Below are 16069 nucleotides of genomic sequence, written 5' to 3'. Positions count from 1 at the left end.
GAAAAACTGTACCTTAATTCCCACCATATAAGGAAAGAATCGACAACATTATTTGTCTTCGAACAATCTAGAAATGGATGCTCTTCAATTTCATATTACATGTTGCATAAGGGATACAAATCAGATAAAATTTTCACCCCTCTATTAAGGAGAATCCACAACATTCTTGTTGCATGTTTACATATTTTTTTTTTGCTACAACAGTATATTGGCAGTTTGGTCTTTGTATAAAGTAAATTATAAAAATTGTCCTTATAATTTTTAGAAAATGTCCATTTGTAGATTTTTTTTATACAGAAACAATCCATATATATATATATATATATATAAGACTTTTGTATGTTGACATGTTTGGTCTTTGTGTAAAATATAAATTAGAAAAATTGTCCATGTAATTTATAGAGAATGTCCATGTATAGATTTTTTTTTACAAAAACAATACATATGTTTAAGACTTTCATATGTGGCATGTTTAGTTATTGTGAAAAAATAAACTAAAAAATTATCCTTGTAATTTATAAAAATACTAGGTTATAGCCCATATAATATATGGTTGATAAATTAAAATAACATTGATAATAATTATAACAAAATAAATGGAATAAGAGATTATTTATAATTGATTATTTCACGTAATTGATTACCAAATATTTTGAGTTTCAAATTCTCTATTAATAATGCTAATTTTAACTGATTTAGAATAAGATTTAAATTTAAATATAAAATTATAAGAAAAAATGTTTCATTTTTTAAAGTGCAGGAGAAAAGAAATCAAAAATTATAAAAAAAATGACAAATAACAAGTTTATGATTCTTTTATTAAAAGATCTGTATGTAATTTCTTTTTTACACAGACATTCTATGTATTTATAAAAATGGATTAATGCAGAAAAGTCTCATTATTTTGGGAAATTTTTAATAAAGTCTTTTAAAGTTTTTTTTTAACTGAAAAGTCCCGATTATTTAACATTTTGCCCAAATTAAGGAAAAAATCTTTTTTTATATTTGAACAACAAATAACAGATTATGTGATTTTTTCAAAATAATGTGGTTTTTTATTTATAAAAAAAACTTTATAACTTTATTTAAAATTTTCCAAAATAATGAGACTTTTCCATATAAAACCCTTTATAAAAAATACAAAAATATCTCTATTTAAAAAAAAAAAAATATAAAATTTTAACAATTTGAGAAGTTTGAATTTATAAGAAAAATGAGAAAAATTTTGAATTATTAAAATTAATGAGGCTTTAATACATTGAATACATTACATATATAAACTCATTCTAATAACTACCTTACATATATATTACCTTACATATTAAATGTGAAATTTTAAAATAATAAAATGAAAAATACAATAAAATGACAAGTAGAAAATAAAAAATTCAAAAATTTTATAAAATGTCATATGTCCAAACGAAAGAGAAGAAGATATGTGGCAAAAAGATTTTGATTTATTAAGAAGGATTACAAAAATAACACTTTAAATATTTAATTGATTATAGTTTTTTTTTTTTTTTTTTTTTTTTTTTTTTTTTTTTTAATGGATCCGCGGAAACACATCAGATCCAACGCGACCCGAATCGGCCGACAGTAAATCAAAGAGTAGTACTCAGTATTCCGTAGTTTCACCAGTCAGTGATCATCGGAGCAATCTCTGTTCTTCCAATCCAGAAACGTGTAAAGGTAATATCTATGATCTAACTGCATTGCCGTCGGGTCTTGTTCATGTCTCCAGATTTAACTTCATTATTCCTTTCAATTTTCTATTCGAGAGAATTTAGGATGTCTCCTTTTTAATCTACAGATTTAGTTGTTCATAAGTAAGATATGGATTCATCAACTGCGTTATACAATCAGCTTAAGGTATGCATTCGCCTCTTCTTTTCCACGAATATAATACACTTGGTGTGTTGTAATTTGCAAAATTATGCAATATCCTCCGTTTTCTCACTCACAATTACTAGGTATCATGTAGAAGTTTTTTGTGCGAGAACGAGTCACCGGTCACTTATGATAAATTGATTCCTTTTGTTGCACAATTCGAGATGAGAATTTGAATTGGCTGTATTCAGCTTTTACCCCTAATTATCGAGAGTGGTATTTATTGTACATTGTTCTTCAATCTGATCTGCAACATAGACGAGATCTAACTGGGAAGCCTCGATACCCAAATCAGTAAATGCAAATCAGTTTAGTAGTGGGAAGGAAAGAACAATCATTTGGACTAATAGTAAATGTCTTTTATAATGGCCTTTAATGGATTTATCTTACCTTGTTCATTGCTCTGTGTTGAAGTAACTTTCCTATCAAGCATTAGGCTTAATGACTCGTTGCTACAACCATTACAGGGAGCACAACCATTCTTTGTGTTAGCTGGTCCCAATGTGATTGAATCTGAAGAACATATTTTACATATGGCCAAACAAATCAAGGCTATCACTTCAAAGTATGTTCTTTATTCTTTTATCTGTAATCTGTATATAAGCATTTACGTTTGAGTTTGACAGATATAATACAGATGATTTTTTTTTTCAGACTTGGATTGCCATTAGTTTTTAAGTCAAGCTTTGACAAAGCTAACAGAACCTCATCAAAGTCTTTTCGTGGGCCTGGATTAGCTGAGGGATTAAAGGTAATGTGCTGCATTCCACTAATTTTACATTTGAAACTGTATTATTAATAAGATAAGGTCAAAATCTTGTTAAACTGTTTTCATTTGTCTGGCTCAAATTACAGATCCTTGAAAAGGTCAAAGTCACATATGACTTGCCCATAGTGACCGATGTACATGAATCTAGCCAGGTAATCAACCAATCAGAATTCAGAACATACTTTAAGAATGTAAAAAGCAGATACATAACTTTATATAGCTATATTGAATTTTATCAGTGTGAAGCCGTTGCCAGGGTTGCAGATATAATTCAAATTCCAGCATTTTTATGTCGACAGGTAATATTAATTATTAAATATTAATCCATCTCAATTGTTTTAATTGTTTCTATAAACTAATACATTTTATCTTTTTTTTTTTGTCTGGTAGACTGATCTCCTAGTTGCAGCTGCCAAGACTGGCAAAATTGTAAATATAAAGAAAGGCCAGTTTTGTGCTTCCTCTGTAAGTTTTGTCATGCTTAGTCAACTTCATTGACCATTTGGTCAATGATAAGTTTCTGATGCGTTGACTTTTCAGGTGATGGCCAACTCAGCAGAAAAAGTCAGATTGGCTGGAAATCAAAACGTTATGGTTTGTGAGAGAGGAACCATGTTTGGTTACAGTAAGTCTCAGTCTTATTATTTTTTTTGTTTTGTTTTTAAAAAAATTTTAACTTCACAATTAAAAATCTTTTGTAGATGATTTAATCGTTGATCCACGCAACTTTGAATGGCTGCGAGAAGCTAATTGTCCTGTGGTAAGTACATAACAATAATATTGATACAAATTAAATTTGATATTATAATATTTGTACTAAAGTACAATGTTATTTTTATATACTTTCAGATAGCGGATGTAACACATGCATTGCAACAACCTGCTGGGAAAAAGCTGGAAGGTGGTGGTGTTGCTAGTGGAGGTCTCCGGGAACTAATACCTTGTGTTGCAAGGACAGCTGTCGCTGTGGGAGTGGATGGGCTTTTTATGGAGGTATGAAAAAAGAATACGGTTTTTAAATAGCATTTGAGGTCTGTAGTTCACGGTTTTTTAAGGGCATATTTGTAAAATCAGGTGCATGATGATCCACTTAATGCTCCGGTTGATGGTCCAACACAATGGGTAAATTTCGTGACATTAAAAAATAGTTTTGTTTTATTGATTTAATAATGTTTCTTGATTTGGTGTTTTGGTGTTCGTGAATAGCCTCTGCGACATTTAGAGGAGCTTCTAGAAGAGCTTGTTGCAATTGCTGTAAGTTTTAACCGCATTTGGAATTGTTTTAGATATCGTTTTTATTTAGGTTTTATTTTGACTTCTTTTTTTTTTTGATATTTGATAAAAGAGGGTTACCAAAGGGAAGCACAAGTACGAAATTGACCTTACTCCATATCGTGAGTAAGAAGTTGTGGAGGCTGGTTTGCCAATTGATAATAAACACACTCATGCTCGAAGATTTATGATTTATGATAATGCTGTTATTTCTGCTTGTATTTGTGCCAAGGGTTGTGTAAAATTTGAGCCTCTGTATTGTAAACATGATTGTTCCTTACATTATTTTAGCTACAAAAGTGAAAGCAACGCACTTGATTTGTGTAGGAATGTTAAAAAAAAATTTGGAGAACAAAAAAATGAAAGTACTTATTTGCTTAATACAAATGAGTATTCTCCACCACATCTTGTATTAGATCACACTTCAGTTACACTAAATTGTCATGTGACATTAAAATTATCAACACATAATTATGTGATTTGAGTATTATTATTGGTTAAGTTTGGTTATAATCTAATGAGATGTAACACGTGATAATCGATGAAATAAGTGCAATATCAGATAAGGTGGAAATAACAGAGACCTGCAATGAGTAACAGCTTGGCGACTTTGGTAACAACGAAATCAATGACTGTCTTCGGTCTTTCTGATTTAAAGGTTTATACCAACACCCTTTGCTTTTACTGCCCATCGTGTGGAGTGGCTGAATTATGTCTCAACTCACGTGGCCTCCGCCCTCCAGTGGATGTTTTGAGTGCCATTGGGTGTTGATGATAAAACAATAGTTTTTTATCTTGTCATGTAAGTTTCGGGTGATAAATTTCATAAAAGGATAAAAAAAAGGATCTGTTAATCCTTATTTAAAATGCAAGGATTTTTATTTTTATTAAAAACATCTTCAATGCTAAACCTATGTTATCACTTAAAGTTGTTGACTTACGATTCCATTAAGTTATAAAAAAAAAAAGCTTGTATTGGAGCATTTTTATTAAGAGTTTTTTTTCTATAGCTTGTTACTATAGATTTATTTTTATTTAGCACTTAATATCATTGGACTACAAAACTTTTTTTAATGGTTAATATACTTTCTTATTTTGTACATCTAACCCTTCTATTTTAATCATATTTTATTTTATCCTTTAGTTAAAATTTAATAATATTTAATTTTTACTAATTAATTGTTTCTATTTAATATTCAATGAATTTTACTTATAAAATATATATTTAATCACAATTATATAATATTTTCAATATTTTCATTTTATTTTTATAACTATATTTATTTTTCTATTTTAGGTATATAAATAAGGTTCTATATAATTATATTTATTTATACCTTTTTTTTTTATTAAAATATGATTTTTGTTTTAAATAAATGAAAACGAATTAATTAACAACAATTTTAATAATCCTTTGTGCATTCATTTGACAAACAAACTAGGATACAGACCTTTTAGAGGGGTATGATTAACACAAAAAGTCATAAAGCCATTGGAAATGGAGCCAAGCGAACCCCTGGCCAGTGACCCCTTTTCTTCTTCAATCTTCCCAAATCCCAGCCCAAGGGAAAGCTCGCCACCACACATTTAATCAGATCAAGAAGCACTGGTTTTCGATTTCAGTTCCATATTCTTACACCTAACCTCAACCTCACAAACACTCTTAACTCATTACTTCGTTCTTTGATTTTCGAATTGCCATTTAGCGGGATCACTTGACTCGTTTGAATGGGAGACGGTTTGCCCCTTTCTTCTTCCTCGTTGAATTCAAGTAATCAATTTGGTTTAACTGCTTCTTCAACTTTCCAACATCCCTGAAGTTTTGTTTGTGTTCTTCATCTTCTACTTTAGAAAAGTCTTTGACGCATTTCCTCAAACATCTTGATGGCAACTATGAGTTCTTTGGCATTTGTGACCGATCACACAGCGATTGATAGCGCTGGTCTTTTAAATTATCATCGTCGACCGAAGATCCCTTTGTTCTCATATTATCGACCAAGAAAACCACTTATTGATACGGCATTTCTATGTAATATTACTAAAATTGCCGGTGGTCGAAGAATATGGAGGGTCAAAGCAACCGGAGAAAATGGTCCCGGTGGAGATGCAACTGGCGATACGGATGAGGCGCTTCAAGTTGTAATTGAGAAATCGAAAAAGCTTTTGGCCAAGCAGAGAGACCTTCTTCAACAGGTATATCCTTTTGATACAAATTTGAAAATTGTTTTTGTGTTCTTACTAGTGTAGTAATCATTCACAACTAAATTGGAAACTGCTGCTAATCTCTTATCCATTGAAAACTCTTATTTTTCTTTGTAAATGCAGATAGCTGAAAGAAGGGAAATAATTGCATCAATAAGTAATACTACCAAAATAAAATCTGAGAAAGAAGAAATTTCATCTGAAGACGAAGAGGAAAAATCCTTTCTGGAACTGGATTCTAATCTTTCTGATGACATCTACACACTTCAAAATCCATCTGCTAGCAAAAGTTATGAAATAGATACGTCAAAATCCGGAATCAGATCCTTTATAGATGAAGATTTCAGGAACAAGCTTCAAGACACAAATTCAGAGAAAGCTACAACAAATACAAAAGAGTTGCCACCATTTGTTTCTGAAATCTCACCCACATTCAAAAAATTCGAAAATACCAATGAATCAACATTACACCATGTAAAAGAACATGTGCCAGATGCTCCCATGGGTGACAATTCAAAATCCCCTCCTTTAGCAGGTCCAAATGTAATGAATATCATATTAGTCGCTGCAGAATGTGCTCCTTGGTCTAAAACAGGTAATACATCAAATCAATGTCCTTTTTCATTTTTTAATCTCATAAACAATTTTTTAAAACTGTTCTTCATAGGTGGTCTTGGAGATGTTGCTGGAGCTTTACCAAAGGCTCTGGCTTATCGTGGGCATAGAGTAATGGTAAGTTCTCTTTCTTCTTTAATCAATAATAAGATTCACCATTTATGTTCATCTGTTAACTTTTTTCATGAACATTTAGGTAGTAGCACCTCGCTATGGAAATTATGCTGATCTTCAAGATACAGGAATCAGGAAGAGGTATTCAGTGAATGGACAGGTAAGGTAAACATTTATTTCAGTATTTCATTCCATACGTTTGCTGCAAATTGGTAATAATGATAATATGTATATTTTCAGGATATGGAGGTGCATTACTTTCAAACGTACATAGATGGTGTGGATTTTGTTTTCATTGAAAATCACATGTTCAGGAACTTGGGGAGTAATATATATAGTGGAAATCGCACTGTAAGTGTTATACAATATAATTTTACAGATTTCTCTCAAGTGTGACACTCAGTTACGTGTTCCAATTCTCATTTTTGTTGCAGGATATTCTTAGACGCATGGTTTTATTCTGCAAAGCAGCTATCGAGGTATGAATATGCATAATATATACTCATTAAATTCATTTAATATTGACAATCATGTCACTTACAGGTTCCCTGGCATGTTCCATGTGGTGGGCTCTGCTACGGCGATGGAAATTTGGTATTCATTGCTAACGATTGGCATACTGCATTGTTACCGGTTTACCTCAAAGCATATTATCATGAACATGGATTAATGCAATACGCAAGATCCGTTCTTGTCATTCATAACATCGCTCATCAGGTTAGTACCTAGTAATTAGTTTCATTTCACCTGATTCCCAATTCAGATTCCAATGCTACTCGTTCAACATTGAACAGTCTCTTTCTTTCTGAATGCCTTGAATGTGTTCGATAAAATGTCTAAGAGAAACAAAACACCTTTCTTATCAATTTCAGGGACGTGGGCCTGTAGATGATTTCTCCTACACCGATCTACCACCGAATTACTTAAATCTTTTCAAAATGTATGATCCAATCGGGGGTGAACACTTCAACATCTTTGCAGCAGGTTTAAAAACCGCATACCAAATCATCACAGTAAGTCACGGATACACATGGGAGCTAAAAACCACCGAAGGAGGTCGCGGTCTCCACAATATAATCAACGAAAACGACTGGAAACTAACCGGAATCGTCAACGGAATCGACAAACAGGAATGGAATCCCGAATCCGACATCCATCTAACTTCCGATAACTACACCAACTACTCCTTAACAACACTCCACACCCACAAGCCACAATGCAAAGCCGCACTCCAAACCGAACTCGGGCTGCCCGTTCGGGCAGACATTCCGGTCATCGCGTTCATTGGTAGACTAGACAACCAAAAGGGCGTTGACTTGATAGTAGACGCAATCCCATGGATGGTTGACCAAGATGTACAAGTGGTGATGTTGGGTACGGGTCGACCCGAGCTTGAAAACATGCTTAGGGAAATGGAGGCCCGGTATCGTGACCGGGTCAGGGGTTGGGTCGGGTTTTCGGTTAAGATGGCTCATAGGATAACTGCTGGTGCGGACGTGTTACTAATGCCATCGCGGTTCGAGCCGTGTGGGTTGAACCAGTTGTACGCGATGAGTTATGGGACGGTGCCCGTGGTGCATGGTGTGGGTGGGTTGAAGGACACGGTGCAACAGTTTGACCCGTATAGGGAGACCGGGTTAGGGTGGGTGTTTGACCGGGCAGAGACTGGGTTGTTGATTGAGGCGGTTTGGAATTGTTTGTTGACTTATAGGGAGTATAAGGAGAGTTGGAATGGGATTCAGAGGAGAGGGATGATGCAGGATTTGAGTTGGGGGAATGCTGCGTGTCGATATGAAGAGGTTCTTGTTAAGGCCAAGTATCAATGGTGAAAAAGGGTTAGAGTTTGAGTTTAGTAGTTGTACATTTGCTAGTAAGGTCTTGTTTATACAATATACATTTTAACTTGATGTTGATTAAGACATCGATGATGGAATAAATTTTAACTTTTTAGACTGTAATTGTAATATTTATAGATGTAAACCACAACAATTAGCAAGAGTACAACTTAAGAAGAAAAGGAAACAATATTTTTATGACCATGTGCACTTAAAGGTAGAGGATCACAAAGTGATTAACTTGATTGTCATGATGTTCCGACTAATTTGAGATTAATGGATGAACTTGTGATTAAATACTCTATTTCAAGTTTAATGAATGCAATTTTGAAGCTTAATTTCAAGTTGAATGTATGACAATTTGTTTAGCAAAAATGAAAATTTTCCTAGGTGTAGAAGACTAACGCCTTGTTCCCGAGTTCTACTTAAGGAGGGAAATGGGAGGATACGGAGGCCAGAGGGAAAGTGAGGGGTGTAGAAGAAAAATCGTGTTCCCGAGTTTCATTTAGGGGTGAGCAAAAACCGAACCACAAACCGAAAAAACCGAGAAAACCGCATAAACAGAAACCGAAATGAAAACCGACGGTGCGGTTTTTAGTTTTGCAAAAACCGAAAATGTTCGGTGCGGTGCGATTTCTAGTCTTGCAAAAACCGCAAAAACCCGAACCGCGCCGAATATATATATATATATATATATATATATATATATATATATATATATATATATATATATATATATATATATATATATAAAGTGTTGATATTTGTAAGAACGAAGAACTCATGACAATTAAAATTCCTATAAATATAAATATCTATCTTTTCAGATGACGATTGTATATTTTTAAGCATACATATAGTGATATTTACAAGAACAAATAATGTTTATTATATTCTTTAACATTTTAATATTAAGAGAACCAGTGATGATAGTATCATTTTTATGAATACATTAATTGATATTATCGGATGTATCTGTGAAACAAATATTATATTTAATTCGTATTATATTCAAACATTAGAAGCATGTTGGATGAGTGGTTATGTTATTTGATTTCAAACCAAGAGGTGGTGGTATCGGTTCATCTCGAAGATATCATTTGGGCTTTAATTTTGTCAGCCTTATAAGAGTATCCCTCATCGCATTTGAGATAAAACCTTCATCATTCTCACATTTCATATAAGAGAGTCAGGTCTATGACTTTTAACCCACATCTTTGAGGAGTCGCACATTGTTGGGGATGAAAATTTTGGCGCTCCTCATCTCCACATAAAGTTTCTCAAAAAATGATTAACACTTCTCATCCGAGTTAAACTAACTCGTTGAGTTACGTGATTTTTAGTAAAAAGGCAAAACAAAAACCAAATAAAAAAAATTGACAAAAAACCGCAAAGAAAAAACCGAACCGCAAAAAAACCGAAAAAAAACCACAAAAACCGAACCGCATAAAAACCTAACGGTGCGGTTTCTAAACTTCAAAAAACCGAAGTTGCGGTTTTCGGTTCGGTTTTGGCCAAAAACCGCACTGAACCGCACCATGCTCACCCCTAGTTTCATTAATGGAAGGAAAATGAAGGGAAGGAAAGAATTTTTGAGTCATATTTTCCTTCCAAATTTTCCTCATAAATTGGATGGATTTGAAAAGAAAATGAGGGGAAATAATTTTAAGTTTTATTTTTTTTTTTCCTCCTCACTCGGGAACACAAAAACTTAAAATTTTCCTTTCATTTTTTTCATTTCCTTCGAACTCGAGAACACGGAATAATGAATATTTTTCTTCCCCTCCTTTTCTTTCTGTCAAAATTTTCCTTCCTTTTCTTTTATTGAATTTACCAAACAAAAAAAAAAGCGTAAAAGTATAATTATAGAATAAAAACCAAAAAAGTGATATCAATTAACACAAAAATTTACCATACTACTTGAAATTATTTTAATCCTAGTACAAAATTTGCTTTAGAATAATTGTTTTTTCACTTTTAAGATCTTAACATCTAAACAATGGTAATATCTTAAAATCAAGATTTTGACTAAACAGTAGATTACATTCGTAAAAAATAATAACTAGATGGGGAACCCCGCGTTGCGGGGATGGATTTAGACAGCTTCGATCATTTTGGCCACTTGGTGATTGTTATCGATAGAAAACATTTGTATTTACATTGATATATAAAAATCTATATAAAAGTTTAAGTCATTCCTATAGTTCAACCAAACATGATTATGGAATGCAGTTCAATACATTCAAATTGATTCAACCGAACAAACAGGAAGACAATAACTAAATTTTTTAAAAAAATGAAAAAATTACCTCATCTAACATCCTATGCAACTCATCTCTTGTATTAACAACTCTATCACTGTCATTTCTATCAACCAAAAAGATAATCCCATGAATGCTCTGGAAGTAGTCGGTAGTGCCTCCACAGTGCACGAATCTGCATATTACACAACATTCATTGATAAATACACATACGCATAGAAAGAGAGAATAAATACAAACTAAAGCTGATGTTGTACTCTTATTCCTTCTTCTGTGCATCTCAATACACAGACAGATCTCCTGAAATGTAGATTAAAATCTATAATCACTCAAAGTTATCTTTGAATCTTATAATTTAAATTAGCAATGGGACTTAGCTTCCATAAAGATCTAATATAAACAATAGATTGGCTTCTATTTGAATATTAATTTTCTTATCAATCTCCGTGGCAATTAAAATAAATTGATTTTTTGTGTATTAATCTATATTTCCAAACATACATACAACTGTGAAGCACATAAACATATGAATATCTGAACTAATACTTGGAACAATACCAATTGAAACAGTACTTAATACATGTTAGAACAAACATTACTGATGAAAGCAAGCAACACAGGACCGATAAGTATTAAGAATTTATACCTGTTCATCCATCATCTTAATACATGGAGTTTATCAATTTAATTAAAAAATACCTTCATATTGATATTAACCAACTAAAAAGAAAAACCATAATATCATGGATGGAAGACGGAAAATTGAAGACACTAAAATGGATTGGAGTAAAATACTAACCTTAATATTGTAATCATCCCCCTTGAGAGTTCTTGGCACCAGTGTTGTCGGCGCAATTGACAGTGGCAGCCACTCGCAAACCAAGTGACATACGAAAGTTGTTCCCACCAGTACCTCCGCGACCTGAAAAACATGAATCACATATCAAAATTTGCTGATGTTTTCAAAAAATAAGGAATTTCTTAAAAATACTATACAAATTTTTTTGACTTATGCCCTCATACCTGAAAAACATGAATCACATTTCAAAAAAGTTAAAAGAGTCACAGCTTCAATAAGCAACTGTATTTCCGAATCTGCAAGTTGTAAGTTCAACTTTTGCAATAGAATTTTTAATTCTTCAATTGTAACAGTGTCATTTTCATCAATGTCAATCTTTTTGAACATTTCTTTGATGTCTTCAACCGCTTCATTGGATAAGAAATAAAAAATCACATATATATATATCAAAAACCATAAAAAAACACAGGCCCATTAACTGTATTAATATATGTGTGTTTGTTATGAAAAGAAAATAAAGGGAAACAGAAAAGCAAACCAACCCTCAAAGCTTTTTTCTTGAATCGATAAACTTCCAGGTGTACCCACAGATACATCAACTCCTCTGTAAAGCTCTCTCAACTGCAAAATAATGAATCAACTAATCAACTTAATAGTTATATAAACAAAAAAATATTACTATAATATCCTCAAGTTGTACTTTCCTGTTGATTAATAGGGGATCTAAGATAAACAACTACAATTTCTTCTGCCCCAAACATGCATCACACATGTTGATCTGAATTATCACATTCAGGCATGCATAACATCAAACACCTTGTAGAAGCAATTTTGTTTCATAAACTTCACAACAGCTGTGACTTTATCCTGTTTGATATAGCATTTGCTTCTGGAAAAACAATAAAACCTTTTAGTAACTATGAAAAAAAACTTACAAATCAAGGTTAAAATGGTCCGGTCCGGGTTAAATCTCATATTCCGGGTACGGTCCAGTCCAAACCCAAAACCCAATTAGTGGTAAAAACAAAACCCGAAAACCGGCCCATTAATATGAGTATTCGGTCCGATTCGGGTCTGGTCCCGGTTTTTTCCCAGTCCGGTCCGGTCCAACGGGTCGTATGCTCATCCCTACTCCCACATCCACCTTACATGTGAGTCCCATTGAAATAAGAGAAAGAAAATAATGATGCTCAATAGTGAAGTACTTCACATTTTAGGTTAGTAACTATAATCATGACCCATAAAAAATAACCAGTTATAAAATATAATTATATGAACATGCTATTAATAATTAAAACAATAAATCTAAACAACATTGCTTACACAATAACTTGTCCTCTGGTACATAGGATTAGTTCTGCCACACCATCACTGTGAAAACATTGAAAAAAATATGATTTTGAGCAAGAATTAGTAAATTGAAATATACAAAATTTATGAAAATTTATGAAAATAAAGAACCTTCTATTAGAGTTAAAAGAAATATCCAAACAGCTGTGACTTTATGCTGTTACTCTTTTTCCAAATCCAACATACGAATCTACAGATAAAAGAATAACCAATAAAGTGGCAATTTTTGTATAATGATGAGAGGAGGTAACTTTCATGCACCTGTTGATAGGAAAGGGAGGAACTCCACCTCTGAGCATGGCTGCAATTCATTGTTACTGCTGTTGAATAGATTTAAATATAACCAAGAATTTGCCTCTAATCAAAATAACCCGTAAATTACCTATAATCACAGATAATAAAAATAATCCGTAAATTATCCATCTTTAAGGACATACACTTTCTCAAATAGACGACTTCATAGTGCAGGTCTGAAAAGATAGGAAAAATGTCAAAAATACCCTTTTCTTTGTAACAAAATTTCAGTAGGATAATCAATATTAATATGCCCATTTTGACAACAATTCAAAGTAATACCTGAGACTTTACTACTTGCCACCGACTTTGTTTAACCCATATCTGCAAGGGATTGCTGCTGCAAAACACATTCGATTAACTATGAATTAGATAAAAAAAACCAACCTGCTGACATACGCATGAATCTACTTTATTGTCATTCGTTTTCTTGTCTCACATGAACTGTATTTAAACTGAATTGAAAAAAAAATACATATAGTAATGTTTTCCAACTTTTACCTTGCCAATATGCAGGGGCAGTTTAGCATCTTCATTTGAAACCCTAGCCATCCCAAGTGGTCCATGAGAAGCAAAGTTCTTTATCATCTGAAACACAGATCTGAAACCATGTTATCCACACCACCAAACCCCATCCACATAAAAATATAAGGAAACACATCGAACCTGTCAACGTGTTGACCTCCCTATGAGTTCGATTTATGTCTTCCGCCTCTTGAATTCTTTCAAACAAACACGCACAGTCTATTTTCCCTTCTTCGACCATATTGTAATCGAAAATAGATAAGGTAATCAGCCTATAGTGATAACCCCCATACAACAAACGAAGCTAAATAACGAATACCAGACACCAGGAAAACCAAAAGATCGAATTCCTTACCTTGTAGTGAGTCCGGCGGGAGCGATGGCCTTCATCAAACCCGACTGTGGTTTACCCCCAATTTCTCTTTGCCCTTACTTCTGTCTTGTGTTCGTCTTCACTATTGGTCGACCAAAACAAAAGAAACGGGTGGAACGAAAGAATAGAAGGTACAAAAGGAATCGTCTCAAGAATGGGCTTTAGGGCACGAAATCAACATCGAGAAGGGACTTGCTAAAACGTGGACCTTCTGTTCCGGCCTCAGCGGTGTCATCTTCGCAGTTACCCCCTCTCCCATACCTCCTCCACAACCCTACTCACCACCACCGAACATATGGAAGAAAGAGGTCGTGTTTCTGTTGCTGTGATTGTTCGTGAACAGAACGATGTGGGAAAAGGAATAGCAACAGGAGTAAAGGTATGGAGAGAGTGGAGGCGGTGGATCGGATGGCGTTGGCGATGAACGTTATCCGGAGCAAAGAGGAAAAGAACAGAACATGGAAGAAAATCTGATGCTCATCTGAAATTTCGAACAAATGAAAGGGGATAGCACAACCAAAAGACACTTATCCAGAATTGAGATAAGGATAACAGAACCAAGACACGCGGGACGAAGTTTAAAAGAAACAACAAATAAAACCCAAAACCCAAAATCAACACATAAAGGACCAATCTTGCCAAAAAGGACAACACTTTACTATTCAAATTGGTGCTCTTCTTTAATATATATATATATATATATATATATATATATATATATATATATATATATGACAATATAATAATTACTAATATAGTTTACTAGTTTTAGTAAGTAAAGAAGATTAAAACAAACAGCTGGAATAGCTCAGTTGGTTAGAGCGTGTGGCTGTTAACCACAAGGTCGGAGGTTCGACCCCTCCTTCTAGCGCTTTTTCCTTTTTTTTTTTTTTTTTTTTTTTTTGGTATTATAAATTTTTTTATTATTTTTTACTTTATCTGTTTTGAGTTTTGCTTTCAATATCGTACTTATTATATATTCTTTCTAGGGATAATGACTTAAAAGGGTAACATATTATTCGATTTGTATATATTTGGTCACTGAGTTTTTGTTCGTCCACATTTACCCCTTAAACTTGTTAAACTGTACACATTCAGTCCTTATGACCTGTTACTCCAGGTTAGCCGGGAAAAATAACTTGATAGGGTAATATATTTTTCATTTTGTACACATTTAGTCCTTAATATTTTTGTACATATTTAGTCTTTAACATTTTTTTTTGTTTCAAAATAAATCATTTTTTTGTACTCATTCAGTACTTATGAATGATTTCTTTAGGTTTTTTTCACGACATCTTACGTGATACAATCATTGATGAGGTGCTTGGGTTGTTGATGCTTATGTCCAATGCGATCTCGACTGCTTGGTTGCGTAAGTCTTGTGGTTTGGCTTAGGTCTTGTATTTTGAACATCGTAACTTCTTCATACGATATCAGATTTTAAGGATCTTTATCCACGTGTTCATTTTTTGAGTCTACTACAACTTTCATTAAGATTACTTCCGTTAAAATGTAATATATTTTTACTAACGATTTTATAAAAAAAACATACATACATGCATTCATAAAAAACGTATGGACAGGGGAAGACGCAGTAATACATAGTAGGTGTTGCCGAGATGAAATAGGTGTTGCCGATACATGGAAAATAGGTATAAACGTAAAAAAAAAAAAAGGCGAAAATTTTTCCACTGCGAACAGAAAAAACAGGTGTTGTCGGTGCAACACAAGGACCATACTAAATCCGCCACCGCGTATGGATATAAAAATTCT

At 33.1% G+C, this 16069-nt stretch overlaps 3 protein-coding genes and 1 non-coding gene across 18 annotated transcripts; 3 read left to right on the top strand and 1 right to left on the bottom strand.

Annotated features, from left to right (window-relative positions):
* The first annotated feature begins 1562 nt into the window (after positions 1-1562).
* LOC145160482 (2-dehydro-3-deoxyphosphooctonate aldolase 1) lies at positions 1563-4331 on the top strand. Of its 2 annotated transcripts, none has more exons than XM_079079692.1 (13): positions 1563-1689; positions 1811-1869; positions 2355-2452; positions 2542-2638; positions 2743-2808; positions 2896-2955; positions 3047-3121; positions 3197-3281; positions 3358-3416; positions 3506-3649; positions 3731-3778; positions 3863-3910; positions 4002-4331. In XM_079079692.1, the coding sequence occupies exons 2-13, from the start codon at positions 1834-1836 to the stop codon at positions 4056-4058; spliced, it is 873 nt and encodes a 290-aa protein (XP_078935818.1). In that variant the 5' UTR covers positions 1563-1689; positions 1811-1833; the 3' UTR covers positions 4059-4331. The 2 variants fall into 2 exon arrangements, with proteins under 2 accessions (XP_078935818.1, XP_078935819.1); XM_079079693.1 differs by having other exon boundaries at positions 3358-3420; positions 3510-3649.
* Positions 4332-5399: 1068 nt separating this feature from the next.
* Positions 5400-8817, top strand: SS2 (starch synthase 2). The gene is made up of 8 exons (XM_079079691.1): positions 5400-6121; positions 6254-6725; positions 6798-6862; positions 6942-7019; positions 7100-7210; positions 7294-7338; positions 7403-7576; positions 7732-8817. Exons 1-8 carry the CDS (start codon positions 5813-5815, stop codon positions 8686-8688), a joined length of 2211 nt encoding a protein of 736 aa, XP_078935817.1. The 5' UTR covers positions 5400-5812; the 3' UTR covers positions 8689-8817.
* Positions 8818-10895: 2078 nt separating this feature from the next.
* LOC145160479 (uncharacterized) lies at positions 10896-14812 on the bottom strand. 14 transcript variants are annotated; one of them, XR_013738118.1, is made up of 13 exons: positions 14279-14812; positions 14065-14195; positions 13900-13986; positions 13681-13738; positions 13366-13486; positions 13216-13294; positions 13078-13125; positions 12462-12643; positions 12297-12378; positions 11979-12161; positions 11755-11877; positions 11213-11255; positions 10896-11130 (listed from the first exon to the last, which is right to left on the bottom strand). XR_013738118.1 is itself a non-coding variant. In XM_079079682.1 (13 exons), exons 9-12 carry the CDS (start codon positions 12513-12515, stop codon positions 11768-11770), a joined length of 429 nt encoding a protein of 142 aa, XP_078935808.1. In that variant the 5' UTR covers positions 12516-12643; positions 13078-13125; positions 13216-13294; positions 13366-13405; positions 13487-13574; positions 13681-13738; positions 13900-13986; positions 14065-14195; positions 14279-14811; the 3' UTR covers positions 10896-11130; positions 11755-11767. The 14 variants fall into 14 exon arrangements, 12 of the variants coding, with proteins under 12 accessions (XP_078935808.1, XP_078935810.1, XP_078935814.1 ...); XM_079079682.1 differs by lacking the exon at positions 11213-11255 and adding an exon at positions 13487-13574 and having other exon boundaries at positions 13366-13405; positions 14279-14811; XM_079079684.1 differs by lacking the exon at positions 11213-11255 and adding an exon at positions 13542-13574 and having other exon boundaries at positions 13366-13424; positions 14279-14811.
* A 281-nt stretch (positions 14813-15093) lies between these two features.
* On the top strand, positions 15094-15167 carry TRNAN-GUU (transfer RNA asparagine (anticodon GUU)). Its single transcript has one exon. It is a non-coding gene; the product is annotated as a tRNA-Asn (tRNA).
* The last annotated feature ends 902 nt before the right edge of the window (positions 15168-16069 follow it).

The sequence above is a fragment of the Lactuca virosa genome, chromosome 2, assembly GCF_052849685.1.
Source record: "Lactuca virosa cultivar CGN04683 chromosome 2, Lactuca_virosa_CGN04683_v6, whole genome shotgun sequence".
Lineage (NCBI taxonomy): Eukaryota > Viridiplantae > Streptophyta > Magnoliopsida > Asterales > Asteraceae > Lactuca > Lactuca virosa.
This window is presented reverse-complemented; position numbering and strand designations above follow the sequence as displayed.